This window comes from Uloborus diversus, chromosome 8 (genome assembly GCF_026930045.1).
Source record: "Uloborus diversus isolate 005 chromosome 8, Udiv.v.3.1, whole genome shotgun sequence".
In the NCBI taxonomy this organism is placed as follows: Eukaryota; Metazoa; Arthropoda; class Arachnida; order Araneae; family Uloboridae; genus Uloborus; species Uloborus diversus.
The window spans coordinates 20,898,089-20,912,677 of record NC_072738.1 but is presented as its reverse complement, the minus strand read 5'-3'; the positions used below and the strand labels follow the sequence as shown (position 1 = coordinate 20,912,677).

The window sequence follows — 14,589 nt, the reverse complement described above, 5'->3', positions numbered from 1 at the left end:
AAGATTTTAGTAAGTTCAAAAAGACAGCGAAGTTACAGCTCGTATGTTACTCCAAGTAGTTACATAGCTTGGAGTACATGGTATCCTTAAACTGGCTTCAAGATTCATTTTTATCCTTTCCGTTGTCATTTTTTAACCTTTTGCAATTCTCTGACTGGTACGTCTCAGTATCAGAACAACCTATTATGATTTCTAATTGTTTTCAGTATTTCTCGTTGCCATTATACAGAGTCATTTACAACATTTCGATTTGTATGTAGTAACACATTAATACAGTGTATAGCAGTTTGGAGTCTATAATGATAACCGTGTGTTAATTTCTGTGAACGTTTAAATGCTTATCTTACCACAAACGATTATTCAAATCAATCTTTTTATTAGCATATTACTCTACTTCATCACATAATTCTGCTTAAAATACTCAAAGGGTAAAATTCGGTGTTTAGATGACGTGCACAAGATATTGACCTAACACTGCGTAGCATATGCTAGTTGATGGACTATATCATAATACAAAGACTATGTTCCAACATTTTTTCTTTTAGAAAAAAAAGAAGCTATTGTGGAAATATATCCACACGTAAAAACATGGTTTTAATGTTTGGTGTATTAGTCTAATAAATCATGGAGGTCAATTAGCATGAAAACCCGCATGGACATCTTTGAATATATTTTACAATATATTTTAAATTTGTGCAATGCCTATATTATATGTGTTAATGCATGTCAAATCCGTGGAAGAAGCATCTACAGATAATATGTAATGACATACTGATGGATATGTCTTTGCCCTTAGCATATCCGATAAACCCTTAAAAGTTTAGCTCAAATTATCGATTTCAAATATTTGCCAAGAAGACGTAATATCATCATGCTTTACATATTCTATTAGATCCACTAGTGGCCAATTGCACTGACACCAAATCCGGAGATTTCCTTCCGCATCACGTTTTACGGTCTCATAAAGTGTTATGGCACCTTAGGCTATAGGAATTTGCGAGCTTTAATAAGAGCAGCATTATATTATATCAGAATGTAGAAATTACGTTAAATCCGTTAAATGAAATAGTACGCAGCAATTATAAAATATATTTAAACATATTGTTTTAGTGTTATTTTGACGCACATCAATCTTATATTCTTTTCTATATATGGTTATTTATGAAATGATCATAGGACTAATTGAACTGTTTTCAGGTTTTAAAGATATTTTTGCATATTAGAAGAAAAGCCTGTTTTGATTTATCATGAGCTGTACAAATTTTGTATGTCGCTAAGGCTTCTGGGACACGTTTTACTTGAAAATTTAAACTAATATTAAATTCATAGGGTCATATGTATTATATTTATATAGTTTAGGATTATTTTTTCAGCAATTTATTATTAAATGAAAATATATATGCCGTTAAATATTTTGCCTTGCTTTTATTATGACTCTCAAAAGCGTTATTACATTCAAACATAGCTAGCGGTTAGCGTAAATTAATGATTAAGATAATTTTCATATCTCATTTTTAAGTCTCAATAACGTCAATCAAATGTCCAATTTTGAAAATAAAGCGAGTAATTTACGTATTTAATGTAATTGTCATGATATTTTTGCTTTCATTTCATGAACTTGTTAACTGTTAAGGTTAATCATTTTTAGACGTATTTTAAGATAACCTTTATTAATGTTTGACAAATAAATAAGAAATGTAATAGCTTATGCAAAACTAAATGCAAAGCAAAAAAACATTCAAAACTGTACAAATTAATCATTTTTCCAAAATTATAACCATTGTTTCAAAACAATAAAAAAATTTTTACCCAAACATCACACTACATATAAAGCTCAAGCAATTTCAAAAAAAAAAAAAAAAAAAAGAAAGTGATTATTATAATTAATTAAAATTAAGCGAGAATGCATTATTAAAAAAAACTTGAAATATTAGAAAATATTAAATATTAGAGAACATTACGAGAAAGATGTGCGGTAGTTATATTTTTCTCAGAAACATTGTTATTGACAAAGCAGTGTAATTTCTCCAAGCATTGACTTATTGTCTCCGTTAAAGTGCATTTAAACCATGGTTGTTAGCTTTTAGAAAAGGGCAAAAAATAAATAAATAAATAAAAATAAAGATTGCTGAAATAACTTAACATTCACTGTAAAAATATTCCGAAACGTTACTGAGTATTTCCGTGTAACGATTTGGGATTTAAATGGCTTTTATCCACTTCTTGGAAAAAACAAGCTTCACCGTCAAAAAGTTTCCTGGCTTGCTACCATTTGCATGAATGCAGACTTCTCACTTTTGCGAAAATTAGTTTTATAACCCAGTTTAAAGATTAACTGAGCATATTTATAGAGTATATCGGCTTCAGTTCGGTTACGGGCCGTCCATGCTGATTAAGCTCCCAAAGGGAGAGCATAAGTATGGACTACGTTGTTGTACAATAATTGCAAGCGAGATATTTTCGATACTTGCTTGCGATTCTGGCTCAGTTTTGGCTATGTTTGTTTGCGTAACTGCTTATGGAACTTCCTTAATAAATCAGGAAGGTGCAGAGCTATTATGAGATACCTACCTAAGTTTATTCTAAAGTTCTTGAAACATGACTCGCCTCAAACGGGAATATTTCTGAAGTTTTCAGGAGTGTTACTGAATTTTAGTGGAAAACGTTCCTGGTTTTTTTCAAGATACTTTACTGGCAGAAATTGGGCGCATCAGCTGCCCATTATTTCCAGGAACCTTTGTGAATCGTTTTTACAGTGTTTAAAGTGCCAAAACCCTGATCAAATTGTCATAATTCATTTTACAATAAGTTCAAAGTATATTCTCCAAGTATTAACATTTTACAGCGACCCCTAGGTTATGTAAGGCCCGCGAGGATAATCAATGTAGCTAGTTCAATGTTACAAATCAAAAACAATCTTTTGTGACCCTCCAAACAACCGATTGTCTTCATTCGGTTATTGCAATTTTGAGGTTAAATACTTGGATATTCCAGTTCTAAAATCCGGTGGAAACTTCGTTTTAATAAAATAATCTTCTTGCGAAGATAAAATGTCTTGGTTCGAAACGTTCTTCTCTTTTTGACGTTTTCCGAAGCTATCTGGAAAAAAACTAAATACAGAGACTGGCCAAATTATTAGACTCAAACAAACTTCTTTTATTTTTTTATTGATTTTCATTGTTGTTACACAGCTTTGTTATTTGAACATATTTTAAAGTTTATTTAAAAGTCTAAAATTTAATCTGGACACTTTATACTTTTTTTTTTTAATTTTTATTTTTACTGTCACAAACATAGGTGTCCGTTAATATTTAAAGTTTCTTCTTGTGAGTGAGATTTTTCGAGAAAAATAACGAGTTTATGTATAATACTAGGACACTCAAGTAGAGCCCCTTGAAGAGGCCAGGCGGACTTATCCGACATTTTGGTTTCAAGGCGAAATTGGATCCAACTTTGTTTCTAGTATATATAAATATAATATTTGCTGGTTGCTATGTCGTAAAACATTTGATGATAAGTTGAGTAAAATGTCACTCAAGGTGAATCTAGAAAGATAACTTAGTTCACAAATTCAAGAAAAAAAAAATCGAGAAATGTTTAATGTAATAAACCTCATTTTTTCACCTTATTTGTTTTCAATTTGTATTAAAATAATCGTCTTCATCTACAGAATAAAATATTCAGGCAACACATCTAAAGCTTGGACACAAGTTTTCTGAAAAGAGACTTTTGTACACATATTTTATTATTATTTTTTTTTTTGCTCGACAATTTAGGAATTAAAATTTTGCATCAGTCAGCTTATATAGGAGCCTTAGACTCAAATAGCCATATCATGCATTTAAAACATGTCACGCCGCATCCAAGCCGTGATAGCAGCACAAGGCGGAGTTACTAAATATTAAGTGATTATTTTTTTCCATGTTCATAGTATCGATCAGAGGACACTTTACGTTTAATTATTTTAATTCATACCCTCATACATATAAGAGCCAGTGATCGAGTAACGCTCCTGACGTCACCAACAATGAAACTCGCACCCGGCATGATCATTTTATAATATTTTTGGTAATGTTTAACATGAAGAGAAATGCGTTCTTATGACAAGGCTGAACTGAATGCGGTAATTTAACTGTTTTGCTGTTAAGAATGTGTCATTTCAGGGAATGAAAAAACAAAAATGTGGTCAACAATGAACGCTATCTTCTGGAGATCAGAGTTCATCTACTGGACTTAGGTGGCAAATTTCAACTATCGAACAATCATCGAACAGGCAATTGCCTCGATCAAGCGTAGACGCAATTTTCACCCGTCATACCTTGACGGACGATTTTCTAGAGTTTAATAATTGGGAGTACACTGGTGTGCAAAAATTAAGGACGAGACGGCTTTTTCAATATAACTTTGTACAAAAGCTTTCCAAATCAACACATTTAATACCGTAAGATCCCCAATACGTAAGGACATGTGTAATGTAAGCAACACTTACTAAAAGAGAAATCAGAGGGATAAAAAGAAGCTTTATTGAAAAAGTAGCATGAAGCGCAATGCGACTGAAGGCCGAAACATCCCTGCGATGGGTGTCCAGCAAGAAACATCCGGTCTTTAGTAGGGGATATGATCTCCCCCGACTGCTAGGCAGGTTTCACAGCGTCTGCCCATGCTGAGAATGAGAGTGTCAATGAGCTGTTGAGGCATTGCTGCCCATTCATCTTGCAGCGCCAATCAAAGCTCCCGAATCGTTACTGGTGGTAAGGTACCAGCTGCCAAGCGTCTGCCTAGAAAATCCCATACATGCTCGATGGGATTGAGATCCGGAGAACGTGCCGGCCAATCCATACGTTCAATATTCTCACTCTCTAAGAGCTGTTCGGCAGCTACTGTGCGATGACATGGTGCATTGTCGTCCATGAAAAGGAACTGCAGACCCATATTGCCTCTAAAAAGACGCACATATGGAAGAAGAATCTCGTTACAATAACGGGTTCCGTTGACTGAATCTGCGTCGAAGATGTGAAGGTCTGTACGACTACCAAGCATGATGCCTCCCCAAACGAGATCACCGCGACCTCCATACCTGTCCCTTTCAATGATGTTCGAGGGATGATTGCGGCTTCCCCGCTCTCTCCAGATGATTATGCGATGAGAATCGCTACTCAGACTGAATCTGCTCTCATCTGTAAAGAGTATTCGTTCCCATTCATTGTCTCTCCAATTCCCGTGTTCCCGGCACCACAGAGAACGCCTTCTCACATGGGCAGGCGTTAGAGGTACACACCGTATAGGGCGTCGTGCAAACAGACCACCACCGTGCAGTCTTCTGGCCACGGTAAAACGCGATATCGGTCGTCCAGTCGCCTGTGTCGTGTGTTTAGCGATTTCTCCCGCTGTCTGCCGCCTGTTTCTTCTGGCCTGTAAGACAATATACCGGTCATCTGCGGGTGTGGTTCCTCGTGGACGACCACTACTGAACCCCCGGATAGCTGTTCCTGTAGTTTGAAATTGCCTCCAAAGTCGTGAAACGATGCTGTGAGCAATTCCGAACTCTGCAGCCACATGTGTCACACTGCGGCCTTCCTCCAACTTCCCAATGATTCGACCTCGGGTAAAAGCATCTAGATGTCGTCTAACAGATTGATTCTTCGCCATTTTTCGCTGAGGCAGAAACTCGGTGTGATTTTAACTGCTATACGGCGTGCAATCTATTTGCCAGGAATACTGATCTTACACCGACAACATACTTTATACTACTCAGACACTTCCCCATTACGTCTGCCTGCATATCTGCGCATGTGCTACCGTACATCACCTTACTTAATCTCCTGATTGGTCTTTCTGTCCGCTCTGCCTCTTCGTTCAGCTGATATGCTGATTTTTCGACTTCGTCCTTAATTTTTGCACACCAGTGTAGTCAGGAGATTGTTTGTTTTCACCAGAGCTGCCGAGTCGGAAGAAAAATGGCCGACTCGGACTTTGACTCTAATTCCGACTCCGCCTTTATTTATTTATTTATTTATTTATTTTTCGAATACCTGCCTCATGGGAAGGGGGAAAACCCCTAAACAGTGATTGGAATCTCTTAATTTTTATGAAATTTTCGCGTTATATTTTATTGTGAACCTAAGCTGTATAAAACGTTAGAAATTCAATTTGAAAATCGGGATTATCCAATAGTTGCGATTTTAAAAGTGAGATTTCTTAAAAATCTGACTTAAAAAATAATAATAAAGGATTAATTTGCTCCCCTCTTATGTTTTGCAAATAAATGTTCAAATCGTATGCTTTCAATTTTTTTTAAAGTTGAAACGTGAGATAAAAAAAACTTTTTTGCTAAATCAAAAAACTGCTATTGAGAGGGGGCGGTCCCCCCCCTCCCGGGTGACGCCCATCTGGTGGGTGATTTCTCAACCTAATTTCAGAGTTTATAAAAATATAAATACTCTAATTATGAAAAATTTCCGCAGTAAAATCATAAATTTCATCTTTAAAATTTGAACGAAAATATTGCACTTGCTGCGGGGAAAGGTGGGGTACATGTAAGTCTGGAACAAATTTTGCTCAAAATGCGGCGGTATACAGCTTTGAATGAATAGCCTTTACTATGCCTATATTTCTTCGCTCAATTTTTAATTTTAATTTTACTGGCAGCCTCAGAATTAAACTGAATTAACTGCAATATTTGAGTGTTGTAACCAATACATCATATACTGATTTTATTTTGTACTTTGTTGCGAGAACCAAACTTTTCATCAGGTCTTAAGATTAAAAAAATATTAATATTTTTTCGGATCTTTTGGATTTGCGCTTTCGTGCCAACTTTTATTTGAATTTATCAAGCACCCTCAGAAGTTTACAGACTTGCTCAAGCGATACACACATTCCTTTTACTATTTAATAACTGAGATGGAGGTAAAAAATATATCATTATTTTAATTTGAAAGTGATTACTTAGAAAATATAAGGCAACAAAACTGTTTTCTGACAGTTGCTATAAATAAAATAAAGTTAAAAAACACGCTAACTAGGTGACGGCGCGGCGTAGGTAGCTGTTAAAGAAAGTTTGATAAAGAATCAAGCCAGCTGGATGCTACAACGACAGTTATTTTCTTATTAGTAGGCTTTATACATGTAATCAAACTAATTGGTAGTCAGTTTTTTTTTTATTAAATGAAAGAAAAATAAGAAGCCCGCAGTCGGAGTCGCCATATTTTCGATCGACTCCTTTACTTCAAAATCAATCCAACTCCAATTCCACAGACCTTATTTTCACGCGCGGGGACGAATCTTCGAAATCTTTCCGCTGAGCATTTACGTCCCTTTTTAATGAGACGCATACTTGAATCGCAAAAAAGTTAAACCATTTGTTACACAGTTCGATTATTATTCTTTTATTTACTATTTTTAGTGTGGAAAAAACTGGTAGTTTAAAAATAAAAAAAATTCAGTATATAAAATTAGTTTAGTTCTTATTACATATCTTTGCTTTCATGATTCGCTGCTTTGTTCATCGACAATAGAGTAATGGTACAGTCATAGAAAAAAAAAAACGAAACACTCGTTCGTATTCAAAGACTATTGACATTAGAGACACGTGTAAGATGTTTCGTTATCAGAAATTATGTTTTCTACATAGTTATGTTAGTAAATTGTTTTTAAGGGGTCGTATTCATATTAAAACGAGCATCAACTTCACAATTTTCAGTAAGAACCTCCTTTTTTTATCACATATTTGTTTTCTAGTTTAAATAAACCTTAAAGTGTGTTAAAAAATAAAAGTATGCAACAAAAATAACAAACAAACAAAAAAAAATACAGAACATTCTATTTGAGTATATTCGTTTGGTCACATTCTGTATATTTAAGTTTTACATATGTTCTGGTCCGAGAGTGTCATCTTAAGAAAAGGTGTTGCAGTCTGAGAAAAAAAGGTTGTGCACCACTGCTTTACGGTGAATTTTTTCAAAGCAGCCATTTTGGCTGTGATTTTCTTTTTCTTTTTACATTCTGTGACATCTTGTTTGAACGTTCATTCGAAAATTGCTAAGCTAAAAAAAAGTGCATCCATTACCTGAGTGCACCTCAGTTACCCCAACATCTAATCTATGAGCTTAATGACAGCTTTTATGTTACCTCATATTTTTTTTTAAATGCTTTAAAGCGTAATTACCCCAAATATTGTTAATATATACTCTTAGTTATAAAAAATAAAACAATATAATAATCATGTCTTCTAAAAACATTTTCAAATGCACAAAGTTTCAAAACTAAATAATCATTGTATATACCGAGGGCACACACGTTATTTTCCTGTCCTCCAAAATAACATGCTTAGCATTGCTTATTCCAAGTTGGCAACTACATTATCATAACTTTAATGATACACTAAAATCAGTAGCCACACAAAGTAACAGCAAAGAAACATTATTTCTATCAATTCTTGAAGTTTATATAATACAGCAGTTCGAGGTTCATCGAAACTGCGAAAATAGTTTTCTTAGTAACACAATATACCTCAGTTTCTTAAAACTTATAAATCTTTAATCGTGTTTGAGCGGAGAGCAAAGAAAAGTTAAGCTGTAGTTTCCAATATCTAATCCCCAGAAACCACAAGTGACCAATTACACTGGCTAGAGGAGTTCATTACGTTCGTTTACGCAGCACGTTTTATGATCCCATCAAATCTTATGGTACTTCACACCGATAGCTAATGCTGTAATTATCCCAGCTGCTAGTGGACCTAAAACCCCTATATAAGGACAGGCCTACTCATCCGACATTTTGGTTCCGATACCGTTTTGGCTCCAACCCTGTTTCTAGTATTTATAAATACGTTGTAACATTTGCTGGTTGCTATGTCGTAAAACAATGTTCAGTTGAGTAAAATGTAACTAAAAGTTTATCTAGAAAGATAATTTAATTCACAAATTCAACAAAAATGTTTGCGGAAATGTTTACTGTAATGAACGTCATTTCCACATCTAATTCGTTTTCTAACTTGTATTAATTAGATCTTTTTTATTTACAGAATAAAATAATCAATCAGGCAACTCAGCTTAAGCTGGGGCATCAGTTTTCTGCAGCGAGGCTTTTTTTTTAAATTAATTTTGTGCCCTTGCATTATTAGAACCAAAATGTCGGAGAGTCAGTTCCCCTTATTCAGTGGCCTTAAGAGATCCAGCTGGTGTTTGATGCAGAGGTGAAATAAGTTTAAATTTTGTGTGTAAAATGCAGTATGCTCCGCAAACTCAAACACATTATTAATTTTTAAAATAGCGCTGCTGCTTTAATAATAAAGTCTTTTCACACCAACAGTAACGTTTCAATAAAGAAATTGTTTTTTAACCATACAGTGTTTATAAAAGCAAATGACATGGTAAGTAATGCTAAAAATACAAAGAAAAGTTAAATGACATTATTATTGAACACAGGAAACGTAGTTGTGTTAACAAATTAGTTATGAAATAGAAGGAATTTTGAAAACTGGCATCCAAAGTAAAAAAATGTTAATCAAGTGAAAAAAAACAGAACAATTGTACTTTTCTTTGGAAATGTTTAACATTCTAGTTCTTATACTTTCTGTTAGGTACTTGAATTTTGTTGATATTTCTACTGAAAGTAAAGCAGATGGAGATGGAAAGGACTTCATTGCACTGATAATTTAATGTCTTTAGTTCCAGCAGATCGCGTTTCTAAATTATCACGATAAAAATATCCAATTGAGGTGCATGAAAGGAATACTTTGGAATTTGAAGGATGGAATTTTGAAAAATGTTAATCAAGTGAAAAAATGCAGAACAATTGCACTTTTCTTTGGAAATATTTTATTCTAGTTGGTACATATACAAAGAATAAATAATAATAAAAAAAACATGAAAACATTACTTTTTAGTTTTTTAAGTACAAAGTTGCAATGACTAGCAATTACTGAAAGTGAATATAGCTTGCAAAAGAAATCTCCAAACATTGTCTTCTCACAAACTCCTTTTTAAACACATGACAATATTGACGTTAAAAATTAAACCATAGATTTGAAGCAGTAATTTACCGTCCCTAGCCGTGGACTTGCGGACGCTCGCTGGTGAGATGGATTCACTCTATCCACCAGTTTGTTGGCACTCTCAGCTTCATTCAGATGTCATCTGCCTCTGGCTACATAACGCGTTATGCAAGACTGAAATAAAACTCCTATAAGAAGACAGGTCGACAGCCGACATTTTGGTTTCAAGACAGCTTAGGATTCAACACTGTTTCTGGCATTTATAAATACGTTATAACATTTACTGGTTGCTATGTCGTAAAGGAATGATGCTCAGTTAAGTGAAATGTTACCTAAGGTCAAACTAGAAACAAAACTTAATTCACAGATTCAACAAAAATGGTTCAGGAAATGTTTATTAAGTAATGCACGTCATTTCTTCCCTAGTTTGTTCTTTAACTTGTATTAATTAAATCTTTCTCATTTACAGTGTAAAATAAACAAACATCAATCAGGCAACTCAGCGAAAGCGTGACCACCAGTTTTCTGCAACGAGGCTTTCTTTTATAAAAAGTCATTTTTTCCTCATGCAATTTTGGAACCAAAATGTCAGATAAGTCAGTTTCCTTGTATAGTGGCCTTGTACGGAACAGTTCTAAAAAGATCGAAACTGCAATCTCTTGCTGTGATAACCGAGCTGTCTGCTATATTGCATGTAGTTCTTCCTTAGATTTGCGTTTTAGTAGTACGAAAAAAACCTGTTTTAATGTTAGGCGTTACGTAATTTTGAAGCATACAAAGGAATGGCAACTGCGTTATCTCGAAGCACGCTGACTTAGTTTTTTTGCAGTATGTTCCTAATAAACTTGATCTCTTAAATTCGATCTCGTTCGAAGGTAAACGTTAAAAAGCTAAAGTTCCTAATTACAGTGCATATTTCAAAGAATATGAATCTAACTCTCATGTTTCAGGTATCTATATTAACGTAACAATGGAGAAGCTGTATGTTGAAATTGACAGAGCAGTGAACACATTTGCTCATGGTATTGAATCCTTCTACAACGACCCAAAAACGGGAAATATTAGCCTTATACCAAATCTAAGCTGTAACATATCTGGACAGTCAAGGTGGAACCGAGGGGACTTGGTTTTCAAGTAAGTAAAGTTTTATTTTTGCTATATGAACCTTTTTTTAAATTAATAATGTTAAAAAATTACAAAAATCATAACATTGTTCATCCTTGTGAAACCATCATTATTTTTAATTAAGCTGTTTGTAAAGTGAAAAAAGGAATTATAACGTTTAATTACATAAATTTAAATGTGTGCATATTAACTTCGCTATTTCTTATTCACTTTGAAGCACAAAGGAATTTCTTTAACACTCATGCATTTCAAATTATGCTAATTTTTACTAAGAATAAAATTTTATTATTCTAACCATTGTTAGCATTGCACTAAGGCTCCTAAAAATAGGAGCTGACGCACTGTTCATTTTGACGCTGTCCGTATTTGTATTAATGGTTTGTATTTATTACGACATGACCTGTTCTATTGCGCCTATTACCTTTTGTTTTAGAATAAAAGCAATAACTCTGCATTAATACAGCAGTTTTCTCGTATTTTCTAACTTCAAAATGCATACGATTCAGCCTGTGTTTCATAGTGGCTCTTGTTAATATAAGTTGAAATCGCAAAATAAGTTCAGAGCAATTTCTTTTGGGTACTTGTATTTTGGTGATAATTTCTGCTGAAAGAGTAAGCAGGTAGAGATCAATAGGACTTCGTTGCACTTATATCTACGTCTCGTAAGTCCCTGCAGATCATGTTTCTAAATAATCACGATAAAAATACCCAATTTAGGTGAAATTTGAAGAATGGATTTTCTCACTATTTAGTCTACGAAAGTTACAGATTTATGACCATAAAATTCGTGTCGGCAGTTGGAACGACAAATTCATTTGCAAAATAGGCATAATCACCATCCGTCTTGTCAATTCAGTATGGAATTCAAAACGGTTTGTTTCAATATTTCCTTAGATTCTCCTTAACAGCTTAATAATCTTAATTTTTACTATGATGATTAACAGTTTAGTGAAACTATATAAAAGTGTATGTATGTGTGTGTGGGGGTATGTTCCTAATACAAATTCTCAGTTTAAGTCAGATCTTTGCCAGATTTGGTACAGAGGACCTTTGATGCTGAAGTACTCCCATAGGATGGTTTTTGGAAATTTTAAAAAATTCAAAGTTCTAAATTTAAGTTCTGAGCCATGAAATTACTCTTTTCTACACATTGACGGTAAATTTTACACTACTTTTTTTTCTATTGTTTAAGCCTGATTGTTGAACGTTCGTCACTTGACGCAATTTTTGTTTCCGAGGAAGATCAAGATCATCTATCCATACAATGAAGATGAAGTTAAAATCTTTTACTGCAAAGGAAACATTTTTCATCATGTCTTTCTGCAACTTCTTGTTCATTACAATCTTTATTTTATCAACGATATTACTATTTTTCCTATACATGCATGATTTATTTCTGCTTAATGTACAGCCAAAATTAATTATGTACTGCCAGTTCTTATTGCAATAAATTCCTTTAAATCTCAAATGCTCTGATTTATTTTCTGAGATTATTCTCTAGAAATTTGAGAACTGGTTCGGATAGAGAAGTTTTAATATCATTAGTTAAAATAATACGTTGCACGTGTCAAAAGCAAAATTGACACCAGTTTTCCATTATCAGGAATACATTTGTCACAAAGATCACGTACGTCTCAAAAGTCCCGATTTGAAATTTTCGCACAATTAATACGTAACAAATATTCAAGTGAGCCTATACCAAATTAGAATGATTTTCGAAACGAAACTGGAATACGAAACTTACGAATAGAACATCAGAACTTTCTGTAGGCACGACAAATCTGCTCGCTTAATTTGCAATGGAACTATCCGGCATAGAATTTCAAAATTCATGCCGAAAATCAGTCCACGTCTGTTAATGAAGGATTTTTATCAAATATCTTTTGCAATTTGACTCCAGAAGTTTAAATATCTATTCCTATCTCAATAATATTTGTCGAAGTGAAGTTTAGACAAATGCACTGTGTTGATTAAAACTGAAAGTCTTGAACTTGAAGCGTTGGTGCTGATGAAATCGTGCATCGTTAGAATTTACAACTGCCCGGATTACCTTTCATTTTCGCGTAAGGATTTGGACATGATTCTACTGAACTTAAATTTTCCCTTTAAATGTTGTTTAGTTTTAATAAAGGAACAACTTTAATCTAAATCATACAAAAGTACAATTATTTCACCTAACTGAAAATTTTAAGTCTTTAAATGTTTGATTAAATGTTTTTCTATTACAAACTGTCTCTTCTATTTTACATGATTTTAAAATTTTACATCAATGAACAGAGTGCGTAAAATATTGTACTAACCAAGAAATGTTTTCCTTTAATTTCAATTTTTGTTTCAATTAGTTATGAATCACTTTTCTCAGGACATCACGTATCTGTGCTTGTGCAAACGGTACAGGCAAATAAAAAAATTATTTTGACCATCCTTAAGTGCCTTTTGAAAAACTCAATCTTGAGGTCTGTATGATATGAGCAAATATACACTAGGGTGAATCTTTTTTTTTTGAGATTTTATATCTTACCTAAGTGAAAAAAATGTTTTATTATCTGCAGATTCATGGAAAAATTAAAAAAAAAAGTTGAAAACTGCCACAAAAGTGATGACTTTTAGAAATGTGAGCCTTTTATGGCAAAAAGACATTTCATTGCAGCAGAATGAAAATTTTTAATCGTCATATAACTGACAATATGCTGGAAGTGTTCGCCTACATAATCACGTGTCTTTTGGGTTTCAATCAGCTGTTTTCTATGTGTTTTTTGTGATTGCAAAACGTAAAATGGCTAGCTGTAGAAAGAGGCTTTAAAAATGCCTTCCTAAAGCTATAACTAAATGTCTCACGAATTTAATATTATATAACAAGAGAAACACATGAAAAACTGCTGTCTTAAAACACCTTAGATTTAAATTATTTAGATAGTTAAAATGGCGTACCTGCGATTAATACGGAAATAAAAGAGAAATAAGAAATTTACTATAACATAAATCTATTAAAACGTAAAATACTCTGGATAATATAATTTGATGTACTTCTCTTGTACATCCTTTCAAAAAGATTGCGAAACTTAAACTTAAGAACTTATGAGGCTCTAGCAAATAATCAAATTTGTTGTTTAAAAACAATATTATGCAATATCTTTCGGTAGCTTTTGGATACTAATTTTATTTCTCATTTCAGAGTGTTTCGGAATTGAAAAGATTGAGTCACGTATGCAAAAACATTTCTATTTCAGGCACATGCGAGATGTGAGCATAAAGCACAAAACTTTAGGAAGACCGATTGAATTTAATTTAGACGGAACTTTGAAGGATGTCGAAATATACGTCATGAATCTCAATTATTTCAGTTGGGAGAGGGTGAGTTTTTATTTCTTCATAAAATAGCTTTTGTAAAGAACACGTAAACAAAATCTTTTTCCTTTTCGGAACGGCAGTGATGTCTTTTAAAGCAGAATAAAGTACGGGGTTTT

General features: G+C 33.5%; 1 protein-coding gene across 1 annotated transcript in view; it reads left to right on the top strand.

Moving 5' to 3' along the window:
• The window catches only part of LOC129227957 (glutamate receptor ionotropic, NMDA 2B-like), an 86,990-nt gene that overhangs the window by 21,282 nt on the left and 51,119 nt on the right, over positions 1–14,589 (top strand). Inside the window, exons 4-5 of the mRNA XM_054862582.1 lie at positions 10,948–11,131; positions 14,353–14,476. Of these exons, the coding sequence (XP_054718557.1) occupies positions 10,948–11,131; positions 14,353–14,476 (308 nt within the window). The remainder of the gene's footprint in view (positions 1–10,947; positions 11,132–14,352; positions 14,477–14,589) is intronic.